This window comes from Cygnus olor, chromosome 7, assembly GCF_009769625.2.
Source record: "Cygnus olor isolate bCygOlo1 chromosome 7, bCygOlo1.pri.v2, whole genome shotgun sequence".
Taxonomy (NCBI): domain Eukaryota; kingdom Metazoa; phylum Chordata; class Aves; order Anseriformes; family Anatidae; genus Cygnus; species Cygnus olor.
In genome coordinates, this window is record NC_049175.1 from 7,327,495 (window position 1) to 7,349,807 (window position 22,313).

At 37.6% G+C, this 22,313-nt stretch overlaps 1 protein-coding gene across 1 annotated transcript in view; it reads right to left on the reverse strand.

Annotated features, from left to right (window-relative positions):
• Positions 1-22,313, reverse strand: part of BMPR1A (bone morphogenetic protein receptor type 1A) — a 79,784-nt gene that overhangs the window by 8,854 nt on the left and 48,617 nt on the right. The window contains 4 exon segments of the mRNA XM_040563371.1: positions 223-322; positions 611-713; positions 2,625-2,787; positions 12,105-12,311. Of these exon segments, the coding sequence (XP_040419305.1) occupies positions 223-322; positions 611-713; positions 2,625-2,787; positions 12,105-12,171 (433 nt within the window). The 5' untranslated portion in view covers positions 12,172-12,311.

Consider the following 22,313-nt stretch of genomic DNA (forward strand, 5'->3'; position numbering starts at 1 on the left):
GGAGTAAAAATACTGTAAGCGACTGTGGAGGAAAACCTCATTTGAAGTGGCAGAAAACTGAGAAAGAGTATGCAGTGTAGTACTGAGTTTCACATCAAAATGACTTAGTAAGGAAAAAACAAATTACTACAATACTATAATTACATTTTCTCCTTATTTTTCATCTGTTGTTCAGGAAGAAAACCTACATAGCATAAGTATGAATGCTTAGGAGCCGTTTACCTGTGCTATCAAGTGGTGGTAAAGTTGGTTGTAAATCCTGATTGCAGAAGTCAGTCCTACAGCACTCAATTGTCCGACGTAATTGTGCTTTTGGTGAATCCTGTTGAAGGAGAATTGAATAAATATTTGACTTGCAAATGTTTCCAGAGAACTCCATCAAGCCAGGACTCTACTCCAATCTTTGCTCAAGCACCATCAAGAGTCCTTTCTATCACTGCTCACCCATGACTATTCACTCCAGTCATATTCTCCTCAGTAGCAAAGAACAACATGCAAAACTCTATGATGGCAGTCAAGCTATGGAGATTTATATATTGCTTATGAAGTTTCCCTACATTATCTCCAAGGAGATCTTGGATTTTAATGACATCCCATTTTACCCATTTACCTTGCACTGGAAGTCTGAACCTTCATACTTCATGCAACCAGAAGCAAGCGTTGGTTCCCCATGTTCATCTTCCTCAACAATAGCAAAGCAATGCCCATTAGTTCTGGAATAAACAGATCAACTGTGCTTTACCAGCTTGTTTGGTGTTTAACATACAGCATTAGAGATTACCATGAACTCATTAAAAATACTGAAACTGTGGTATCTAAAAAAATTTCTTTTGTAACACAGTGGTTGCCATACAGTCTGAGATCAAACACACACTCCAAGCCTTATTTTCAAATAAAACACTGCGAGGATGTTTTCTACTAAGTTTTGGCCTTTACTACCCTCCCTCCCTACCCCATCACTTCCAGATTGCTGGTAACCAACTACACGAAAGAGTTTGTTCAGAAACAACTAAGGTGGGTGTGTGAGTGGAGATGGGACCAAATCAGCTTATTGATTTACAATCGTATAGGTTAAAACAAACAAACAAAAAAGCTCAACATTTCCCTTGAGTCTGTTCTTGAAGCTACAATGATAACGATAAGCTGCAATGATGGAAAAGAAAGTCCCAGTATGTGAAAATTGGCTATCTTTATTTAAAAGGTACAAAAACCTGCATTAAAAAAAAAAAAACACGCCAGAAAACAAACAACTCTGAACAGAACACCCACAGTCACTTTATGATGCTGACAGCCACAAATAAAATTTGTTAATAAAAAAGGCACGTTTTTGATTTCAATAATAGATGAAAACCTCAACGATATTTTTAAGGAATCCCAAACCAATTCCCAAAAGACCGTGCTTTCCGTACTTATAAAATAAAATTAAGATTTTATTAGGTCAAAATTCATTCACTCCCTCAACACAGACATTAAAGAACACAAAACCCCAAATACTTTTGTTTCCCAAAAAGATTGTTTAATTAAAGACACTCTGATTTGAGAAATTTAATTCCATAAAGTACCCTGCATATGTTCACTGCATAAGCGTTACTAATTCTCTAACAGCTTATTTCAGAATAATCATTCATATTGCCATTAGCCACTTCAGAGGCAAAAGAAATAAGGTCTACCCCGACTTTATACACTAGAGGGCGATAAAAGGCAAAAAATAAATATCAAAAGGAATTTTAAGACAAAATACCGGATAATATCTGAGAATTTTCTAGGTGTAGAGTTATGTTTGTAAAATACTGCCTGTATTTGCATTTCAAAACATGTCACCAGTGTTTGTTCCAGCTCCTTGGGTTCCACAAAAACTATATGCCAAACGACAGTTTAAGATACTTAATATGGTTTCAAGTAGAGTCAAATTACATTAGAATGCGATATGCTTTCTATTACATACCTTTGGGTTAATTCTTAAGGAAGAAAAGAGAGGGGCCTTAAACATGGAACATGGTGAATGAAGAAAAAAGGAAAGGGAAAAAGGGACATTTCAAGACATAAAAGTAAAAACATCTTAAGGAGGCAGATAATCAGTACAAAAGATTCGTAAGATACCTATGCCTATCCAAGCTGAAAGCTACCCAGATGTCCTATGTTCAGAGACTCCCTCCCTGTCTTTCCCTCACTCACCTCTACAACTAACATACACATAACAAGAACAATTCTCAGTAAATGGCTATGTAAAAAAAATAACATTATCTTCTGAGTCCTATGTGAAGATATATTAGAAATATAAACAAGCATGCGGTCGTATCAGAAGGTTTAGATTTGGGTCATTTAATACTCACCCAGTTACAAAATGCTACATACAGGTCACTAAAACCTTAGTCCTTCAAAGCAGCTGGTGGGGGGCAAAATGGATGGTTGCAAATGATTCTAAGATCCAGTTAAAGCAGTATTGTTTACATACAGATGATTGTGGATTTTAACTCTCAGCTTTCCACAGAACTAGTCAGTTTCTAATCAAGTACAATCAAATCACTGAAGAGAACCTAAGTCAGCATACCAGAGATACTTCATGCTCTCATGAGCAAAAAGCCTCTTCCAAGAGCTTGTTCTACCCTGTATTCAATACTTACATGCATGTGTTATTAATAGCATCATCTGGACAATGTCCTGAGCAGTAACACTTAAGAAACGGTAAGGTGTCTTCTGGAGCAAGTGTTACCCCATTTGCTTGTTTCTTCTGGTCAGGATTTGTCTTCATTCCAGTGCCATGCAGCATGCTGTCTAGATTTTGTCCTGGACATTTAAAAAAATAAAAATATTTATTTTTTTAATACATTTCTGTATCTCTGATAACTGGTTAGGAACTTCAGAGGAAAAAAACACCACCACCATAACAGAATAATTTTATTAACAGATAATTATGCAAGATATCAGAACTCCCCTGAGATTACAGTAGAAATTCACGTTAATAATGTTATTCTAGAACTATCTAGATATTTTCTATCTTAGTAGTAGATCTTTCAGCCATAATCAACATAAACAGAAAGGATATTTTTCCTTTTTTTGAGATGGGGCAGAAAAGTAGCGATACAAGACTGGTACCAATTTTCTGAAGAAAGCCCTTCTCATTCCTGCACTCAGAAAATCAAAATGCTGGCCACTGGATAACCACAACAGTCTAATTTTATGCATGACCGAACATACTTAATATGCAATTTTGTAATTCTCTGAACTGAAGTCATTTTTTATGGATTCACAGTCTCACAGAAGAGCAGTAATAACTCCAAAATCTCTTGGGTTTTTTGATCTCTGTATGCATTAGTACTTCAAAACAGAGCTAAAGTAAATCTTGTTTGCAAATTAAATTTCAGTAAATGACATGAACATCCACACAAATGAGCTTTCAGAGAATAAAAATAGGGCTAAATAATGTTCCATGTAGCCTTCAATTTCTCAACATTACTAGACTTGAGCATCATTTATTCTAGTTCATATTATTAAAGTGCTTTTCTGAATGTAGGCATTCATAAGAAAAATACCATCTGTCTTCTGAGGCAAGAACTTCCAGAAAAAAAAAATTGGAACATTAACTGCCTCCTTTGGAAGATGCTTTGTTACCACTATGAGAGATGAGATTATCTTCATCCATTTCCTCCAGTTTTATCGCACATAATGTCACTGACAGAAACCTCTTTCTATTCATTTCCTAACAGTATTCTTGGTACTTAAAGTCCCCAAAGTGTGAGCCAAATAAAGTCAGAAGAGTAGCGAATGGACTGTCACCTGCACTGACAAAATTTATAGTCAGTCTCTGTGGGATGCATAGCATGGAGAGAAAAGAACAGCCACTTGGGGCTGATGGAAGCTTTCAAGAATTCAGTTATTAATTCAGCAAGTGCAGGTACCTCAATACCTCTCAAAAAGATTTGCTACAAGGACAACTTTCAATTTATCTAAGAATAAAAGGTATTTTGGAGGACATTCATGGTCTCCTTTAACAGATTTTTGTGTCTTCTTGTCAAACCCACTGAACACTAGCTGTAATAAAAAACATTACCCTAATGCTGCACCTTGTCTGAAAGACTTGCAGAAAAGATTAAAAACTTGTACAGCAACCACATTCTGCATGAGTCTGTTCTAACATCTGCTCTGTCATTCAGCCAAATGTGCAACTCAGTATTTGTGAAATTCGATCATTTTTTTTCTTCTAATTTTCTAATACAGTACACTGAGTGCACTGTCCTGATTCAGCCATCTCCCTGAAAGTACATTGTGTCTTCTTCAGATATAATTAAGAGTACATCCTAATTTACCTAAACGCTCAAACCACTAAGCCGTGTTTTATTTGAAATGTAGTTTTCAAACAGTACTTCAGTATTATCCGAGTTAAACATCTCCAATATGTGCAAGTTGTTTTTAACACCGGACCTTCTTGTTAACTTCACATCAAGTTTACCAGTACAATAGGTATTTCCACTTAAAAAAAAAAAAGAAATTTTTCATGTATGAAATGGCAACTCCTCCAATGTCTGTCTACAGTTTTCTTCCCAGCAAAAACTGAAAAGCTCATTTTAATACTGTGCTGCAGACATTATACAACATTGTTTTCACATTTAAGAGCTCCTTACTTGCTCAGAGAACAGGTAATTCCACTTAATATTTACTTAAAGAAAAAGCCATTGCCTATGTACAAATATTATCTTTCCTTCTACTTCTGCTGAACTACTAAAGTATCTTTCCTTGATTTAGGAACTAAATAGTTAATATTGTAAAAAAACAAAAAACAAAACAAAACAAAAAAAAACTAACTTCAGGGACATTCCAGGCCCGAATACTTTACGATCTACATCTCAAAGTTGCTCATTCATCTTCCTACCCTGAACATGAAATGCGTTTTCTCAATTTGTTAGAAAAAATCATCAAGGAACCCTTAATGCATGGCTTCTCCTAGCTCAGAAGAGAAAGAGCAAATACTAAACCGCAGTTTGCAAAGATCCAGGCTAACATAACCTAAATCATTCTCCAGAGTTGGCAACAGAAAAATCTGTAAAGCACAACTTTTATTATTCACTGCCACTGCAAAGGTACCATCTAACATTTTTATTTTATGACCTGTCTGGCATTTTTAAAGCAATATTATTCTTCTTAAACTAACACTGAAGCATGACTACATGTATACCACCCTTTAACAGTACACGTTAAGATGAAATTAATTTTTCCTCTTAATTTTTTAGGATGGATTTTATAGCAAGTTTTATGAAAAATAAATACCCCAAGAAATCCATGCTAGATAACAGTATTTTCATATAATATCTTTGTATTTTGTACAGTTTATACAGGCAAAGATTTCTATTCAAAGCAAAAATACAACTCCATTATCTTTGAATGGGAAAGAGAAACAATACTCCATGGTAGCCTGCTTTCGTCTTACAGGCAATATTTGAATTGCACAAAGCAAAAGACAAAACACTTCACTCTCACCTTTTTACTTTCTAAGAGGACAAAGAGAACTCGTATTAAACAGGAAAGACAATTCATTGAGTATCAAGGGAAGGAAGAGCAAGGAAAATATTGAGACTGTTTGGGATTACTTCACAAGAAAGTTAATAGCCCACAACTAGTTTTTACTCCCCACTATATCCTTCACTGTGATACTACAATTCAACCTCAGCATTTTAAGTGTGGTTAGTGCCCATCTTCAAGATGGTAGGTCTGAGGAGATGAGCAGGGATAGTAAGTTGGCTCCCATTCACCTGAGACGTGAAAGGGGCAGACCAAGACCCAAATGGGGGCACAAAGATGTTTCATTGCCTTTTTTTCCTGGTTAATAGATACTGAGTAAACAAGCAAGAGTGAATGAAGTATATAATAAATAATATTTTGCTTCAGGAATCATGTGGCACTGTTGTGCCAGCACTCTTTGTTATTGCCACACTTGAAAGCTCTGCCTGTCAAACATTCCCTCTGCTTTATCTTCCTCTGGGTAGCAGAAGACAGAGATAGAGGATTACATTTTAGAGGTCTTGTGAAGCTACTTGACAATATAGTTAATGGCTTCTTTTCTACTACACGTGCAGCTGTCAGTCCCATGGATGAGCTAAAAAACACACAAACCTTACAAAACTAAGACTCTAAGTTACAAGTTAATACACAACACTTCAAAAAAAGTAACCACATTTCAGGCACAGCAAAGCTCCTTTCTGCATTATTTTCTACCCTTTGCCCGTAAATTGCAAAAGCCTGGTGGAGCTAAGCAATATACATTAGCAGCAAATGAACAGTCACGCATTGGAGAACTTGATCACGACTGTGGACCAATTTCAGCCTGTTTGTCCACCCTTGAGAATAATTCCATCATATATCATTTAAAATAGGAATTCCTCTGTAGTAGATATTTTATCCCATTTCTAAAACTTACAACACTCAAATATCAGTGTGAGTTGGAGCATTCTCTTTTTGTGCAACCACAGTGCCAGAGAAAGAGAAGCTGATGGAACTTCGGTGTCACTTGCTCCAGACCATCACAACATTGTCTCACGTGCACTGCATTTCTTCTAACAGATTTCTAGAAGAACAGTGTGAACAACTGCTGCTGACAGGAAGATGTTAAAATGACTTCAGCACTAAACTTTTTTTTTTTTTAAATAAAACCAGTTTGTTTTTAAATAAAACCTGCCAATGTATCGTACTCAGCCGTTGATCAAAAACATCAATTATCCAAAGAACTTCTTATTCCAATCTTAGAAAAACATTAGACTGCAAGCGTATTTTAAGGAAGTACAGTATATATGAAAAACCGCACTAGGCTAGAAATGTAATTGAAAGCTTCAAACACTAATATGAATATGGATAATCCTAAAAAGGTATTGAAGAAGACAGTGAATTGCTATTAGCCACTGTGAACTGAGCTGCTACTCAATGCAGGATGCATGTGTCATTTGACCAAGTCTTCTGATCTAAGGCAAGGTTTAACACAAAAAACAGTTAAGAAACACAGAGGGCAAAAAGCAAGAGACAGCAATACAAAAGCCAAAATTATGCCTATAATTTCTTATTCAACTATATCACCTCTATCTCCACAAATAAACTTGTAAGGCTAAAACTAGTAGCCTACAGCAGTCAAGTTCTTCAACAGCTTTCTGAATTCATAATGGTATAGTTTTCCCCTGATTTGTTTAACAAAATTAATACAGACATAAATAAAAACATTTTGATTCCAAAATAAATTATCCTTAAATGGGATTTATCCTTGAAGAACTACACTACTCTAAACATTTTGTTATGTTAGGAAGGCCTGGCTTATAAAAAAGAGATAACTTGAACTTTTTTTATGTGGTAGTTTTAAATTACTTTTTCTTGCTTCATAATGCAGATGCTGCAAATCATCTACTACAAGGACTTATCACTTTTCTGCCTATAACAAGCGTTCACAATGATTTAACATGTACTGCTATATGAATTAAATCTTAGTATAACTGATACAGCTTGAAGAAAATATCAGTGCTTTCCATTAAAAAACACTAATAAAGAAAAACACAAAAATGAGGTTTATAGGTACAAAGAAAACATCTTCAGTACTTCTGTTAGCTCTGTATCTGGCATTTTTACCCTAATCATTCACATATGCTTTTTTTTTTTTTTTTTTTTTTTGAATATATCAAGCCTGTGATCTCTAAAGACCAGGCACGTTAGAGGTAGCTCCATCTAGCAGAACTGGTCCCTAGGGGGAAAAAGAAAAAAAAAAAGGACCAAAAGTCACAGCAAGTTCCCACCCTACTTGTTTAAAACCTTTCACTGCCACCCTCCAGCTACCCTAGGAGTTACACCATGGTGCTCATCACTGAGAGGTGGCCCAGCAAATGCAAGCCTCTGGTCTCACTTCCCTGAAATGTCATTTCTGAAGAATGTTTGCTGCTCTTGCGCTTTAAATACAAAAGACATAAGCAAGATTTTATTTATAATTTACTTTAAAAAATATATACTGCATTTTAATTTACATTAAATGTATTTTTTAAAAATAAAGTTACTCATAACTATCATTCAGATTACAATATGGAAATATATAATCTCTTTGTAATCCATTAAAGTAACTTAATCAGCCAAATATTTAACAATAATTGACAAGTTTTCATTTATAATAATTTAACAAGTTTATTGCAAATGTTTTAAAGATAGATGTGGCCGTTAGTTGGGGAAACCATTGGTAAACAGAAGTACGATATTTTTCAGCAATAAATCAGCTTCTGAAAACTCTAAATACCTTTTGCAGATTTTAGAATATTTTTTTCAGATTACTGAATTTAAACACAAACTATTCCACCTGAAATTCAAGAAGTGCATAAAAGTAAACTGATTTTCTGTATCAAATCTTTACATAAAGGAGGTACAATTCTGAAACAAGCCTCAACAGATTTATTTTCAGCTCACTAATGGACAATACCAACTTTAACAAGTCTTTCAATATTTAATATTAACACTACTTTAAAATTTAACTTCCAATAAACTTCTTCATGCATATTGAATGCAATTAATACTTCTTTGTAACTAATTTAAAAGGATTAAAATACTGGTCTCCTGCAGCATGTCTGAAGGACACACAAGAGCGTGATGATCCACGTATGTAATATTACATCGTACTGTCAGGATACCGTATCAAAGTGCAAAACGTAGGAGAACACGTTTAATTATATTTGAAGCTACTTGACCACTCCATTACACATATTGATTAGCTCTGCTCATCAGTGCACTGTAAAAACAAAGAATGCTGCTCTGAAGTAAAAGTGGTTCTCTGAACTGAAAACCTGCACTAGTGATAAGACAAAAGCATATTTACCATGGTACTTAATTGCCGTTGAAGCTGACAAACTCTTGCCTTAGATGAGCAGAAGTAGGTGGGTGACTATGTGAAGCAGTAGTGAGTGCAGAACAACTCACAGGCCTCAAGATATTGCAAAGGCCTTCCACAACAAGAAAGGAAATACAACAATGTTTTTTGCATTTTGTTTTTTAACAGCTGTTACTCAACTTAGTTATCTGCTATCCAGACTCATTTTTGTTCATTTCTCTACTCATAGAAACCAGGGCAGCGTCTCATAAGCTGAAAAGAGGACCCAGTCCAAAAGGTGACTGCTGTGTTCCCCTGCTCCTTAGTACCAACAGCCAAACAGCAGCTGCTCCCCAGTAATTTCATGGACTTGCCTGCTTTCTGCTCTTGTCGGAAGAATATTTTCACATCAATCAACACATGCAACCACTTGTTTTTTAGAAGTTACCTATTAAGGAATGTGTGTACATATACTTGCACGTACACAGACATTTGTTATCTATCCTTCTCTCAGGTCTCGGTAAGCCCTGAAGCTCCCACTGTTCTGAAGCAGCCTCCAATACAACTGAGCGAGCAAACCTTGGTACCAGTCCCTGAAAGCACACTTGCTCAATGTTTCCTTGTCTCCCGTCTTCTCTCCTCTTTCTGTAAATTACACAGATTCTCTTCAATTCCTCCTATTGTGTGTTCTCCACCTCTGCTGGTTTCTATATGCACACTGATGCATTTTTGTAACACCTTGCAAGTATCTTCCCTGTCGAGACTGTTCTTTTCACATTAGATTTCCTCTTTCCTATGAAAATTTCAAATACTTGATAACTATCAACTTTCACACACACCCCCAAACACAACTCCTCCAAGAATGCAACAAAAAGCAGAGAGACAACTTTTTCTTGCCACCCCTAGAAACCAAACATATTTCATGTGTTTGAAGACAAGCCCTTAGGCAAGTTGCATCAAAGAAACAACATTTCAGCTAGCTCAACTTTCCCAGGACTTTCAGAACTTGCTCAGTATTGATTTGAAAGTCAGAGATATTCTTAAGAGTAATTCCTTCTTTAGAAGCTGAAATTTTATTTATGTTTTCCAGTGTATTTCAACTTAATTTAGTGAAATTTATTACTGTAATATACATTAGAAGGTATGCATTGAACCATTGTTAAAATTAAGAATTAATCTAGTTTAATTTTAAGTCACTGTAAGACCTACATATTTATCTTATTTCTATTTGGGAGATTAGAGAGGAACAATTTTGCTCCTTCAGTTGCTCCCACCTTGAGTAAAATACTGAGTATTGACTATGCTAACAGGTAACAATTTCAGTACAAAGAACAAAACAGATTTCCAACTTCTTCATTGGGAGAAGCTGATATCTCCTGCAAGAAGTAGCAAAACTGATTAAACAAGCTCTATTGCAAATTGCCAAGTCTGAAAATAACCTAGCATGGAAGAGATCTCCAGAATGCACCTGGTACCACACCCCCGGTCAAAGAAGGACCAGCTTGGAAGTTAGACCAGGTTGCTCAGAGTCATTCCAATCGAGTTTTGGACAGCTCTAAGGACACGTGTGACAAGTTCTCAGGCAGCCTGTTCTATGCTTGTTCACATTCACTGTGCGTTTCCCCCCCCAAATTTTTCACCCAAATTTCATTTATTGTGATTTGTTCTCGTTACCAATATAATCACCTCAGAGCTATCTCTAAATATCTGTAAATCCAAATTTTAACTATACTTAAACTCTGCTATTTCTATCTAAATAGATTGAGCTATTTCTTGCTAACTAAAGATTGCACATTCACGATGGGATGAGGGACCGTATTGAGGATTTCCCTCTCCCAACCTAATGTAGCCAAGACTCTGAGATTCATGTTTATTTGTATTGCTGCCTTCAACCTTGAAATCTTTGCTACAATCACAAAGCTTCAAATCAATACCCATGCTCTTCCCCAGTCCTGAAACGTGTGCATACACAGCCAAAAAGAAATGCAGCTTTAAATATCTTTAACAAACTGCAATTCTGCACAGATCCAGATAGAGGACTTGTGTTCCACAGAAGTTTAGCTGTGAACGTGAGTGGGATGATACCAGAACAAGCTGACAGATAATCTGCCTTGCACAGAAGCGCTCATCATTTATTCTCTGTGTAGCTGACCAGCTCTCTCACAGTCAATTCCAGGTAAGAATCTTTCATGTCAGTCTTGTCCAACTGCACCCCCAGCAAAAGCTAGGATCAACATGGGTAGAACACAAGATTTCCATTGTTAATTTGCAATATCAAGCAGTAAATATAAATGATAAAGTCTGGTAATCTGTGGAAGTGCTTCTCCCCACCTAGGTTAGCAGCTGCAGCAGTTCCCAGATACAGGTTAATAAAATGGATTCACTGACACCATCCTAACAACCACTAATAGGTTGTTAATATTAATAAATATTCTCTTTGCACCCATCAGAACAAAGTACAGCCAGTTTATTTTTTTTCTCCATACAGCACTACTTTTATACTTAAGCTACCTTTATACTTAAGCTTCAATTCCATATAGAGTCAGAATGAGGTGACAGCTACTTTGGTCTGTCTACTCCAAATACATTTTAATTTAACCCAATTTGAGAAAAGAACAGAAGACCTAATGACAACTGTATGTCCAGATTTTTTTTGTTAAGTGATGATCAACAGACTCACAAATGAGTATTTTCACAAACTTAAAACCAGGCTCTTATGACCACTATGTAGTCCCACCTCATCCAATTGAGTGAGGACAAGCAATTTATTTAGATTACTTAATGCCACACTATCTAGGGTGCTGGGAATGTTAGAAGGCATAGGGAATTCCACACTGCAATTTCTTCAGTGGGTCAAGTATAAAAGACTCAGACAGTTACAGGAAATTGCAATTCAGAAGGACACACCACAGAATTTCCTCAATTCTGCTGCTCACGTAAGTTGCTCCAGAGAGTACTATGTATTTCTGGTAACTATTCAAGCATTTGCTAAACTAGACTTATTCCATGATCTACCCTACAATAACATATGACCACTATACTATAACGCTCCTTGTTTTTGTCAAGCTTCTGCATGGCATGTCAAGCAGACAAGCCACCTGACTGGGAAAGAATGGTCCTGGTATTTAAACAGAGTTAAAACAAACTAACAAAAAAAACACAACCAACCAACCAACCAACCAACCAACAAAAAAACACAAAAAGAAACAACAAAAAAGCCACTGGAATACACATATTCTTTAGTTACAGATTAAAAATACACTTATTGCAGCTAGCAGACATTTACCTTGAACATGTAAAATGATAAGCAGGTAGGCTCCAAGCAATCGCTCATAAACTCTTAGTCGAGTCATTGTTCACTCTTAATCCTTCCTGTGCAAGGCAGTGGCCCTTCTGCTTGACAAACGTTGAGCTTAGTCCGTCCGGTGAAGCCTAATACAAGATTTGGTGCTTGACTGCAAAGATGATTTTGCAACTTTTCAAACTCTGTTTCCTGAAAGACACAGTAAAGCAAAATCTTAAGTCATTATTTGCATTTCTGGAAATAGAAAAAAACAACTCACGATTCTTCATTGCACTGAGCATAACTAGGTTACTCAAATAATTAAAAAGGCATATATTTATTAAGATTAATAATTTAAAACATTAGTTGTTTTTACCCTGAAATATACTTGGTAACAACCAGATCCACAGCATTTTTTTTTTAAATGTTCAGATCAAACAGATTTGTTAACTCACTAGGTACAGCCATGTATTTTAGACTCTTACACAGCTAACATAGGTAACATTTAATAGATTAATGTGCAAAAGTTCATGTTTAAAAACCTGTTTCCTTTACATGAATTAAAGTTTATATTCATTATTTTTCATAAAGAAGAATTCAGCAGGGCTATTTTCTAAAAGAACAACATATTTTGTTACCAGATGAAAAATGCTTGCAAAGAACATAGCAACAAAAACCCAGCCTCTCAGCTGGATGAAAACCAAATTTGTACTAAAATACTTAGTTCAGTTAACTAATTTACTTTCAACATTACTTTCAAAGATTTTGTACTATTTCAGAAGACAAAAAACAAACAAACCTAATAACATTTAACATTGAATAATAAAAAAATAAATTTCATTTAGTATCAATTGTATTTTAATCCCTCTTCTTGGGAACTAGCATGTTATACAGTGTTTGCTGGAGAAGACAAAGTTAGTCCAATCCACAGCATCAACGAAAATTTGTTAATAATATGTTAACTCCAATTCAAAATCCTGATATCTTTCCGGATTCCCAAGTTTCATGTACACAACCCCCCCTCCCAAAAAATTACGCTATCATACGTGTACATCATTTGCTCTGAAATTAAACAGAGCTGTTCTCATTCGGTGGACAAGCACACAGATAAGACAGTCAAATTGAAAAAAATTACTTCTTCGGACCACAGTGGTCAAATATTACTCATCAGTTCAGTGCATATTTGTGGTCACGTTCTGCTTAATAAACTTTTTACAGCGATTAACAAAGGAAGCATAATTAGGCCTCAAAGGACTACAGAGCAGCTCACACACCTAAACAGTTAAGAGAAACAAAAGCGATTTTGCAGGAGGAGGAGGAGGAGGAGAACCCCGATTCTGCTTCTCTCCAGCCTCTTGTTTCGGTGGGCCTGACCCCCTGACCCCTGTCAGCCTGGCGCTGCTCATGAATGCAAACCCTTGCATTTGTGCAGGGATGTGCTGCAATTACTGCTGGTGGCCGCTTCCACCATAAATAACTCAATCCGTCTGCTGGTAAGACCCGAGAACTTTTCATTTTAATTAGTGCTTCAGAGGCATTTGCCGTGGAGGGAAATTAGCGGCAGAGCCGGGAGGTGTCTGTCACTTCAATTGCGGCTGGGAAGGGGCACGCAGCCTCCGACCCGTGCCCTACTTTTCACACATCTCTGACTTCTCCCTAATGAAGCAACAAAGCGCTCGGGCGCTGGCGGCCGCGGGGCCTGCTTCGGACAGGCCGCCTCCGAGCTGCCGCGCTGCGCCTGGACACAACCGCAGCAGTGGTGTTTGCCGTGAGGGAAGGCAGGTTGTCTGTCCTACGGTCGCGCCGTATTTACAACAATATGCCTTGCAAACATCCTCAAACACTCCTAGCTTCAAAATAAACTTCCCCTCCAGGCACAAATGAAAGCAATGTGGTAACAAAACTATTCTCTCTTTAGCATTTCACAATCAAAAGAAATATAACCGATTCCGACAGCTGAAAGGGAATGTCCTTCTAATTACAAAAATGTCAGGACAGCAACATAAAACTATATATTATTGCTTTAGTTCCTGTTTCAATTGTGATGAACTTCAATCCTCAATAAAACACGTGGATGATATGAGTGGCCAACACCTTGTGTGTAGTTAAGCAAAACTTTAATTTACACCATTTTTGCAGTCCATCAAGGAAAAAACCCTCTAATAATCTGATTAAAGTGCATTTAAAATCATTTCTGCACTTCTTCACGCAAATTTCTGCAAGTAGCACCTATTCTCACTGTCTTCCACATTTCAAGAGGAGGAGTGTTTGAAACTTTCAGAAAAGCTTACATACTGCGCAACACAGTACACTATCATAACATCAGGAAAAAATGGAAAAAAGACCATTTTAAGGCAATTCACTTCCAATTTCCTGGTGATTTTTGTTTCTGAAAGACAATCTAAGACAGTTCTCAAAAAATTTTGTCCAACATTGTAGGATGTAATGCCCTCAGTTTAGAACCCATATTTTGTACCTGGATCCTCCTTTCACTAATATTTCACTTTTCAGAAGACAAATATGTATAAATATATACACGAAAGTGTACGTAATAAAATGACAACAGGAACAAATTTTAATTCTCCATTTTTAAATCACTCTAGTTTTAGAATGCTTATCACCACCTAAAAGAATACGTCAAAAAATGGAAACTAAAATCCAGCAGGACTGCAATTCCCTTCTATTCCCCTGAAATGCATACGTGATGCCTTCACGTTGTTACTTGAGTTATCTTTCTATAGTGTCAAGCATTCAAGCATCAGGTTTGCTGTTAGCCAGGAAAGCCCTGCAGCTGGTTCAAGGCCTTGGTAGATGGGTGCTACGAATATTGCTGTACTCACAGCTGCAGTGACCATGTCTTATGGTGTGGCAGGGAAGCTTAAGCCACAGATTTAAAAACCGACCAAACAAAAAATACAACAGATTTAGAATGAAGTGCCACAACACAAAATACATGAACATGTCCTGTTCTATTGCCCACACTTCAGAAGCAACAAACGTCAAAAACCTGACATGGGCAGACTGAGGCAGTTTATTCAGTCACCACATTAACATTCAACAGAGCTCCTCTGCCACAGCTATCACACAAGATTTGAGGTGCTTCTTATTCATCTTTCGAGCTGCTCTTCCTTTTTATGACTTCAGCTTCTGAGCTAAGCTATGACAATTAGTTCAACAGCCTATGCTGTTCCTTCTCAGGAGAGGAAACTGAAAATATTTAGTTCTTAACATTACCTGGCACTCTGATACACCTATATAGTTCCGACAGATTGAAAAAACAGACCATTTTAAAACAGACTAGGTGTTCCAGCAAACACCATACCCCAAAGAGTGGTTGTTATGACCTTCGTCTGAGAATATCTTTCGTTAAAACAAGACAAAACAACAAAAAGTACATTTGATAGAACTGAAGGGGCCACAGCTGCATCTCTTCCATGTTGTTCGTTGTTGATGGGAATCCAGAAAGACTGCAGCCATGCTGTAGCATACTAAGGTAAGCAATAGCTGGAATTTCTCCCAAAACTGCCTGGTATTAATAGTCTAGAATGACACAAATAAATGAGCACTTCAAATGTGTTAAAGCACCAATTAACTGCTGGAACATTGGTCTGCCAACACAGTAATGCTGAAGAACTTCAAAACTACAAGCCAATCAGTTGATTTCAAAGTCCTCAATGTCTATTTTTCTGTTATAACCATGAAGAAGTATTCAGCTATAATCTTTCAGAAAGTAATTTATTCCTAAATCATAAAGCCCGATTTGTCTACAGCGTAATTTATTATCTTTCTTAGAAATATTTTATTGACGATAACGCTTTTGTAACTTTTTTTTTTTTTTTTGAAATTGGAACTCAGCTGTGAATTTATGAACCAGCATGGGCATCTAGCCCTACGCTCTGTATGACTCCAAAAATATGAAGCAAATGTGCACAAGATTTGTTGTATGGTCTGAAATGATTTTAGAAGTAGGGAATCTAGTTGTAATTGTTCTTTAGATGTGGCTCTTTAATATTTTTTAACAGCATGATCCCCAAACCAAATGAGCCGCACTATCCCAGATTTTAATAAAGAATGATAGTGCTGAACATAGCAACAAAGACAGTATTGTAAAAAGGGAATTTATCTTGTAAAAAGGGAATGTATCAAAAGAATTGTCAATCTCTAACTTCCCAAGAATAAGAACATTAACTCCATTTCAACACACAGGATATGTTTCAAAACATTTGCAGCAGTACCAAGTAAATCTATTTGGCAAAGCAAAACTGGAAAATATTAAATGTAGCCCCTACGTGTAATGGGGGCAAGATGTGGTTTAGGTAATTATAAACATGCTGCCTCAATCATACGTACAACTTTGAGGTTGAACAGAATGCTGGAGAAACTGGATTGTCAGTCTAAGCCAGTATGCAACAGCAACTTTTCTATTACAACTATTAGAGCTTTAGAAAACCTGATATGGTGCTATAATTATTGATTTGCATGAAAAAAATAACAGTAAAGAATTCACTACAGAGCAGACAATAAGTAGGTGTGAGAAAAAAGATTACAACTGCAGTTCACACAACATTCAAAGACCTAGATTCAAGCTTATTTATCAACTTTCATTAGAGAAATGAGCACAAGGAGTAGGATGTTGATAAGCCACATTGGCTAACATGAATTGTCAATTCAGTTGAGTGTTGTTTCTACACAGGATTTGGATCACATGAACAATCGAAGTATTGGGACTGGAATGAAATACAATGGCACGACAGTGGCAAAGTTAAACATATTAGGAAGAATTTCTTCTCTGTGTAGCCTAGGAACTGATGCACAGGAAATAGCTATAACCAAGGACTCGAGTACACTAACTGAATACCTCATGTCAGGGACACTGGTGAGATGTGGCTAGGAAGGAGGCAAACATGACTCTAAGACCTCACAGGAAAATTTTCCAGAGGAAACAGTAAAGCATGAAGAGCACTGTACTGTACAAGAGATAATACAACTGATAAATTCAACATATGCCTAGAAGGACTGATAATATTATCTGGAGAACAGGAAAACCCTATGAATGGAGGAAAAAAAAGATTAATAAAGTGGAAGTTGGAAAGGAAACGATTACACTTTGGAAATACAACATATGAATAAACACATGGAAAGATGGGCAAGCATTCAATCTGAAGAAAACTACTGGCTCAACAACGACTAGGTATGGATTAGCCATTAAAGTCTGTTTAGATCAGAAATTCGAAGACAATTTTGAAACCCTGGTTAGGTTTTAGGGAAGACCGTTAAATAGAGTCCAAAAACTTAATTTGTCTGTAGCTTATAAAGGCCACCATCTGATCTAGCTGCAGGTGATAGGAAATGAACAGACTGATCTGAGAGTCCTTCCAACTCTATGTTCATATTTATAATATAAAAAGAGCTGCAGTTAACTTTAGTCAATTCCACAAAAACAGGAAGTTTAAATGTAAGTTTCAGGTTCTGTTCTGGCATAATTCTGTCAAATACTCATACAGGCCTATTTTCCTCAGACTTTTAAAACAAATCTCTATTATTTTATTGCAAGGCATGCCTACACAAACTATTTTAAAATGTGAAACTTAAACATAGCTAGTACAGAACTAGTTATATTAAAGTGTTTTTCAAATATGATACCTTAAAAATGCAGGTAAAACTGCTAAAATCTATTAAGAAATCAGAGTCAATGGAGAAAAAAATGAAAGCCAGTTGCCTGCATGGCACCAACAAAAACTACTCCAAAGAAGGCCCTATTTGTTTAGGCGCTGATCTGTGCAAGTACACAAAAATAATTCCACTGAACTGCAGATTATATTAATCTAAAAATATTAGTGAGTGCAAAATTTAAAAGCTAAAAAGATTGTTTGAATTATCTCCATGTTCTTTCTCCCTTCACAATCTGCTACAAAATTTGAAATATTAAATGAAGTGTGTGTGCATTATACACTCCTTGAGACTGAAATGAAGAATATATCTCAGTTCTATGCAGAGGATGTTTATAAACGTGTTTATAATGCACCTACTGCAATGGTGGATTTGTTCATTAAAAAACCATAAACCCTAACAATTACCTTCTGCAGCAGTGTTAACATTCTTAAGAAAGGACTTATTTGTGAGTAGCTGGAAGAAAAGTCACCAAAATCCACCCAGGAATCTAACAGAAATCTTACAAAAGGAAGATTTCACATTGCTTGCAAGTAACGAATGTGTGTATTACTGCAGACTTTAGAAAGCAAACTACTAAATTATGATATATCTGTCCGTTTCACAAACAAAGTTGTTAACCATGAAGAAATTAAAGCATAGCTGCTTTTTACCATGCCCAGCACAATTAGGTAATTGGGGACGCCACTCAATGGACTCCTGAATGCCCATCTTTCTGTTATTCTGGAATTCCAATTAACTGCTACAAAGTTTCTGCCATTAAATTAACAGTAATGAAATTCACTAAACTTACTTTCCCAGTGCCATCAGGTATTCAGACATATCCTTGTGTGTTATAAACATGACGCATTCTGTTATTTGAGCATATTTAAACAGGATCTCACTACATAGTTTTTATTCATCTTGACCCAGTTTCCCTCTTTCAACTGCACCACTTTTGCGATTAGCTGGCTGGGAGCTTCTGCACTTAAGAGAAGCGGCAAGCGGACACCCAGGCTCCTTCCTACCACAGAAGGCATCAATTTCTGCTATTCTACTAGGAGCTATCACCCTTAACTGGTTTTTAGTATCTGTTTATCGATTTTGCTAGTTCCTTACTGTCAATGCCAATCAATGCAAGTTGGAGAAAAAAGCCATTAAAATTGTTACAAATTTCACGTCACTGTTGAAAGTATTATGTGGTCGTACTATACTGCCTATGAGACCTAGAACGTACTTTGGTTCTGAGCTATGAGTATTTAATACAAACAAGTATTGAATACAAACAAGACACGTAGGCTGAGGAAGGGAACATCCTTACTCTACATTTACTCCCACTTAAAAATGAACACAAGAACCTAAAGTCAGGGCCGGTACCTTCAGAAATACAAATGCTTTTATCAGAAGGTTTTCAACACATAACATCCCTTTCAGCATTACAAAGATGACTAATGAATGTTTTAACAGCCTTACAGTGTGTTTTTTTTTTCTTAATTTAAGAACAATTGTTCATTAATCTATGTCAAAAAATCCCCAAACCAGAAAACTGACAGGGCAAACTTTATTACACTTGGGTTGCATGGTGTTTTAGCCCGTTGCTGTTACACTGCTGGCCTTGGCCCAGCGCGGAGAAGGAGCCTCCTGGCCACCTCGGGTGTCCCAGCAAGGATGATCACGCAAATCCCCCGGTGTGGGGCGAGTTCTCCAGCACCCGGATTTTGGTTGGCGGTTGTGGCACCCATTTTTTGTTTTGTGGAGCCTTTTCCTGGTGACTGCAGCCAGCCCACGGCCAGGCCTGTAACTGTCCACAGTGGAGCCGAGCCACAACACGCAATGTGGCCTGGCTGCAGCACAGTTACTGCACGAAAAGCACTGCTCTGATGTCAGATTTGGTGCGAAGAAGAAAACGAGAGCAACGCATCTGCAATGGGTCGAACTCTCTCCCACCTCCCCATTAAATACTGAAAAACTGACTAGGAACCCTCTCCCGCTGCCCCCGTCCCCTCCCCTGACGCCTTCCCCAGGCAGTGGGCTTTCTGTGGGCCTGCGGCCGGCTGCCAGCTGCAGCGAGCAACGCAGCCCCCGGCCGGCCCTCCCCGTGCAGCCGCGGGCGCCCGACGAGGCTGCGCGCAGACTTCTTGGCTCCAGCGCCATTGTCCGCATGGCTGCCCCCTGCCCCTCCGCAGCGGGGATTAGCATGGCGGAACTGGCTTCCCCTCGGCAGCCAGCCTGCTCCCCTCCAGAAGACCTTCCCAACAACACGGTTTGGGGTTTCTACTTTTTTTTTCCCCCTCCCTTCTCAGATTGTCTCCATCAATCGCCTTTTCCTAGTCAAGACTTCCCAGAACTAAGCATGAAATAAAGTGCTCAATAACCGTTGCTGACAAGGCTCAGAAATACCCGGCTGCACAGAGTAGTAATTAGCAAGGTCACCAGAGTCAACTTGGCAACGCTGCTCACAGAGCCTTTGCTCTTCATGCTCAAGTGTGTGAAATCAACTGCTACAATTTTACTTCTTATTTTAAAGGACATACTTCCCCAAACAGAGCGAGTAGCAAATAATTTCTAGGAGGAAGCAGCAGAATGAAGCCCCCTTCCTTTCATTTACTCCTGAAAGTGGAGTTTCAAGTTGAGAACAGGAGGGAGCAGACAGAAAGCATTATTGATCAACCCCCCCAACTGCTGGTAGTGACATCTTCAACACAGGAATCTCTGCTGCCTACCTGAAACTGCGAATACTTCTCTGGTATCTGACCAAGACACCATGGTGTCCCTTGTAATGCCAATGACATGCGACCAACGTTAGAAAAAGGTCAACAAAAGAGAATTTCAGGAGAAGCAGACTGCTTGCCTCAAACTGTCAACACAAAATATAAACTATCTATATAAATATAAATATAAATATATATATATATATATATAAATATATAAAATATAAACTATAAACTGTCAACACAAATACTTTTTTGTTAAGCTACCCTTAAGAGGTAATTGATGTCCAAATTAACTCACACATCATTTTGTGAACAAGATAAACATAGCAAATGCTACTTCATAAATAAGCCACATCATTTTTTAAATCATCAAATTCACTCCTCATTGCTATGGGAAAGAGAAAAAATTTTCTTTACTATTATTTCCTTAATACAAACACAAAAAGACAAGACTAAGTTCAACATCATCAGAACTTGCTAATACAAAATGCGTCTTGGCAAGGTAAGCCTTGCTCCTCATTTTCCTCACATCCTTGCCATGCCCATGGAAGCACCATAGCCTGCTGATAGCAGAAATTTTTCAGGATAGCTGCTCTCACAAATCACTGTAGAAATAAAGCACAGTAATTCTCAAAAGCACAGTCTCTGTCAGTCTTCCAAAGAGGCCTTTTAATAATTGCACAGGCTGAATAAAGAAGTGGTAGCTGCTGCTCCTTCAAACTCCTCTAACACAGATGGGGCTGACGAAAAAAATATATTTTTAAAAAGTATTACTACAGAAACAAAATTTTAGGTATGTACTTCACAAATGACATGTAACTCTCAAGTCTGTTATCCCTGTTAGTTACATTGCCCTTCTAACTTTAAATTGCTGAAACACGCCCTTTTAACCTCTTCTCATAATTCTCCTGAATTACACGATCAGTCAGCTAGCAGCCCTTCTGTCAGCCCTGAACCTCAACACGCACCCTGGAAACTCACATTGGGATATTTTTAAGAGGTTACAAGTTCCAGCCACAAAACATGAGGAGGTGACCACCTCCACAGTGAGGGCACAAGAAGTGAGCAAGCATTGTCGGTGGCAAGTCTAGCATAGCCTAAACCAGAATCACTGGCAGTTTAAATTAATATGCTGGGCTCTGAACAGCTGTGGCAATGAGCTGGCACATGCTCAATACTGCCTCGGAGGCACTGACCTCCAGCAAAAGAGCACAGAGCCCTCACACCAGCAACTCCTGGGGCTTGCGAGGACAGCCCTGACACATACAAGGAGGTTAACAAAGCTTCAGCAGGCGCAAGCAGAAAGGAGGGCAGGGGGTTAAACACCAAAATCCTCCTGAGAACAAGCATTCTGTAATTACAACATTCATTATCTAACCTCATTCTTTCCAACTTCTATGCAGTTCTCAACAGCAGAGTGATAAAAGCTCATACACAAAGCATGCCATGCTCACGTACAGAGTTATTTCACAAATACTGGAGGTATTAAATTAGATGTCTATAGTAACAAAGTGCTTCCACAGTACAAATCTAGAATTAATTCCGTGCTACATTCACTTTCTACTTTTATCCCCCGTGCTTAGCTTTTAGTTGTGAAGTATGTAAGAAAGCATGATGGCTTTGGGAGAATTTTCCAGGACTAAATGAATGCTGCTGAGCCTCTCTGGCCCTGTTAGTATTCTAACAGGGTATTCTGCAAGGCTTGCTGAGATGAAAATGAGAGTTTAACCTTGATTTGCATTAAAGTTTAAGTGCATTGTAGATTCGCTTGGTTAAATAACTAGAGTAACAATGTGTCACACAAACTACTCCTCATAAGTTTGAACAATGTACTTTCATCGAATATAAC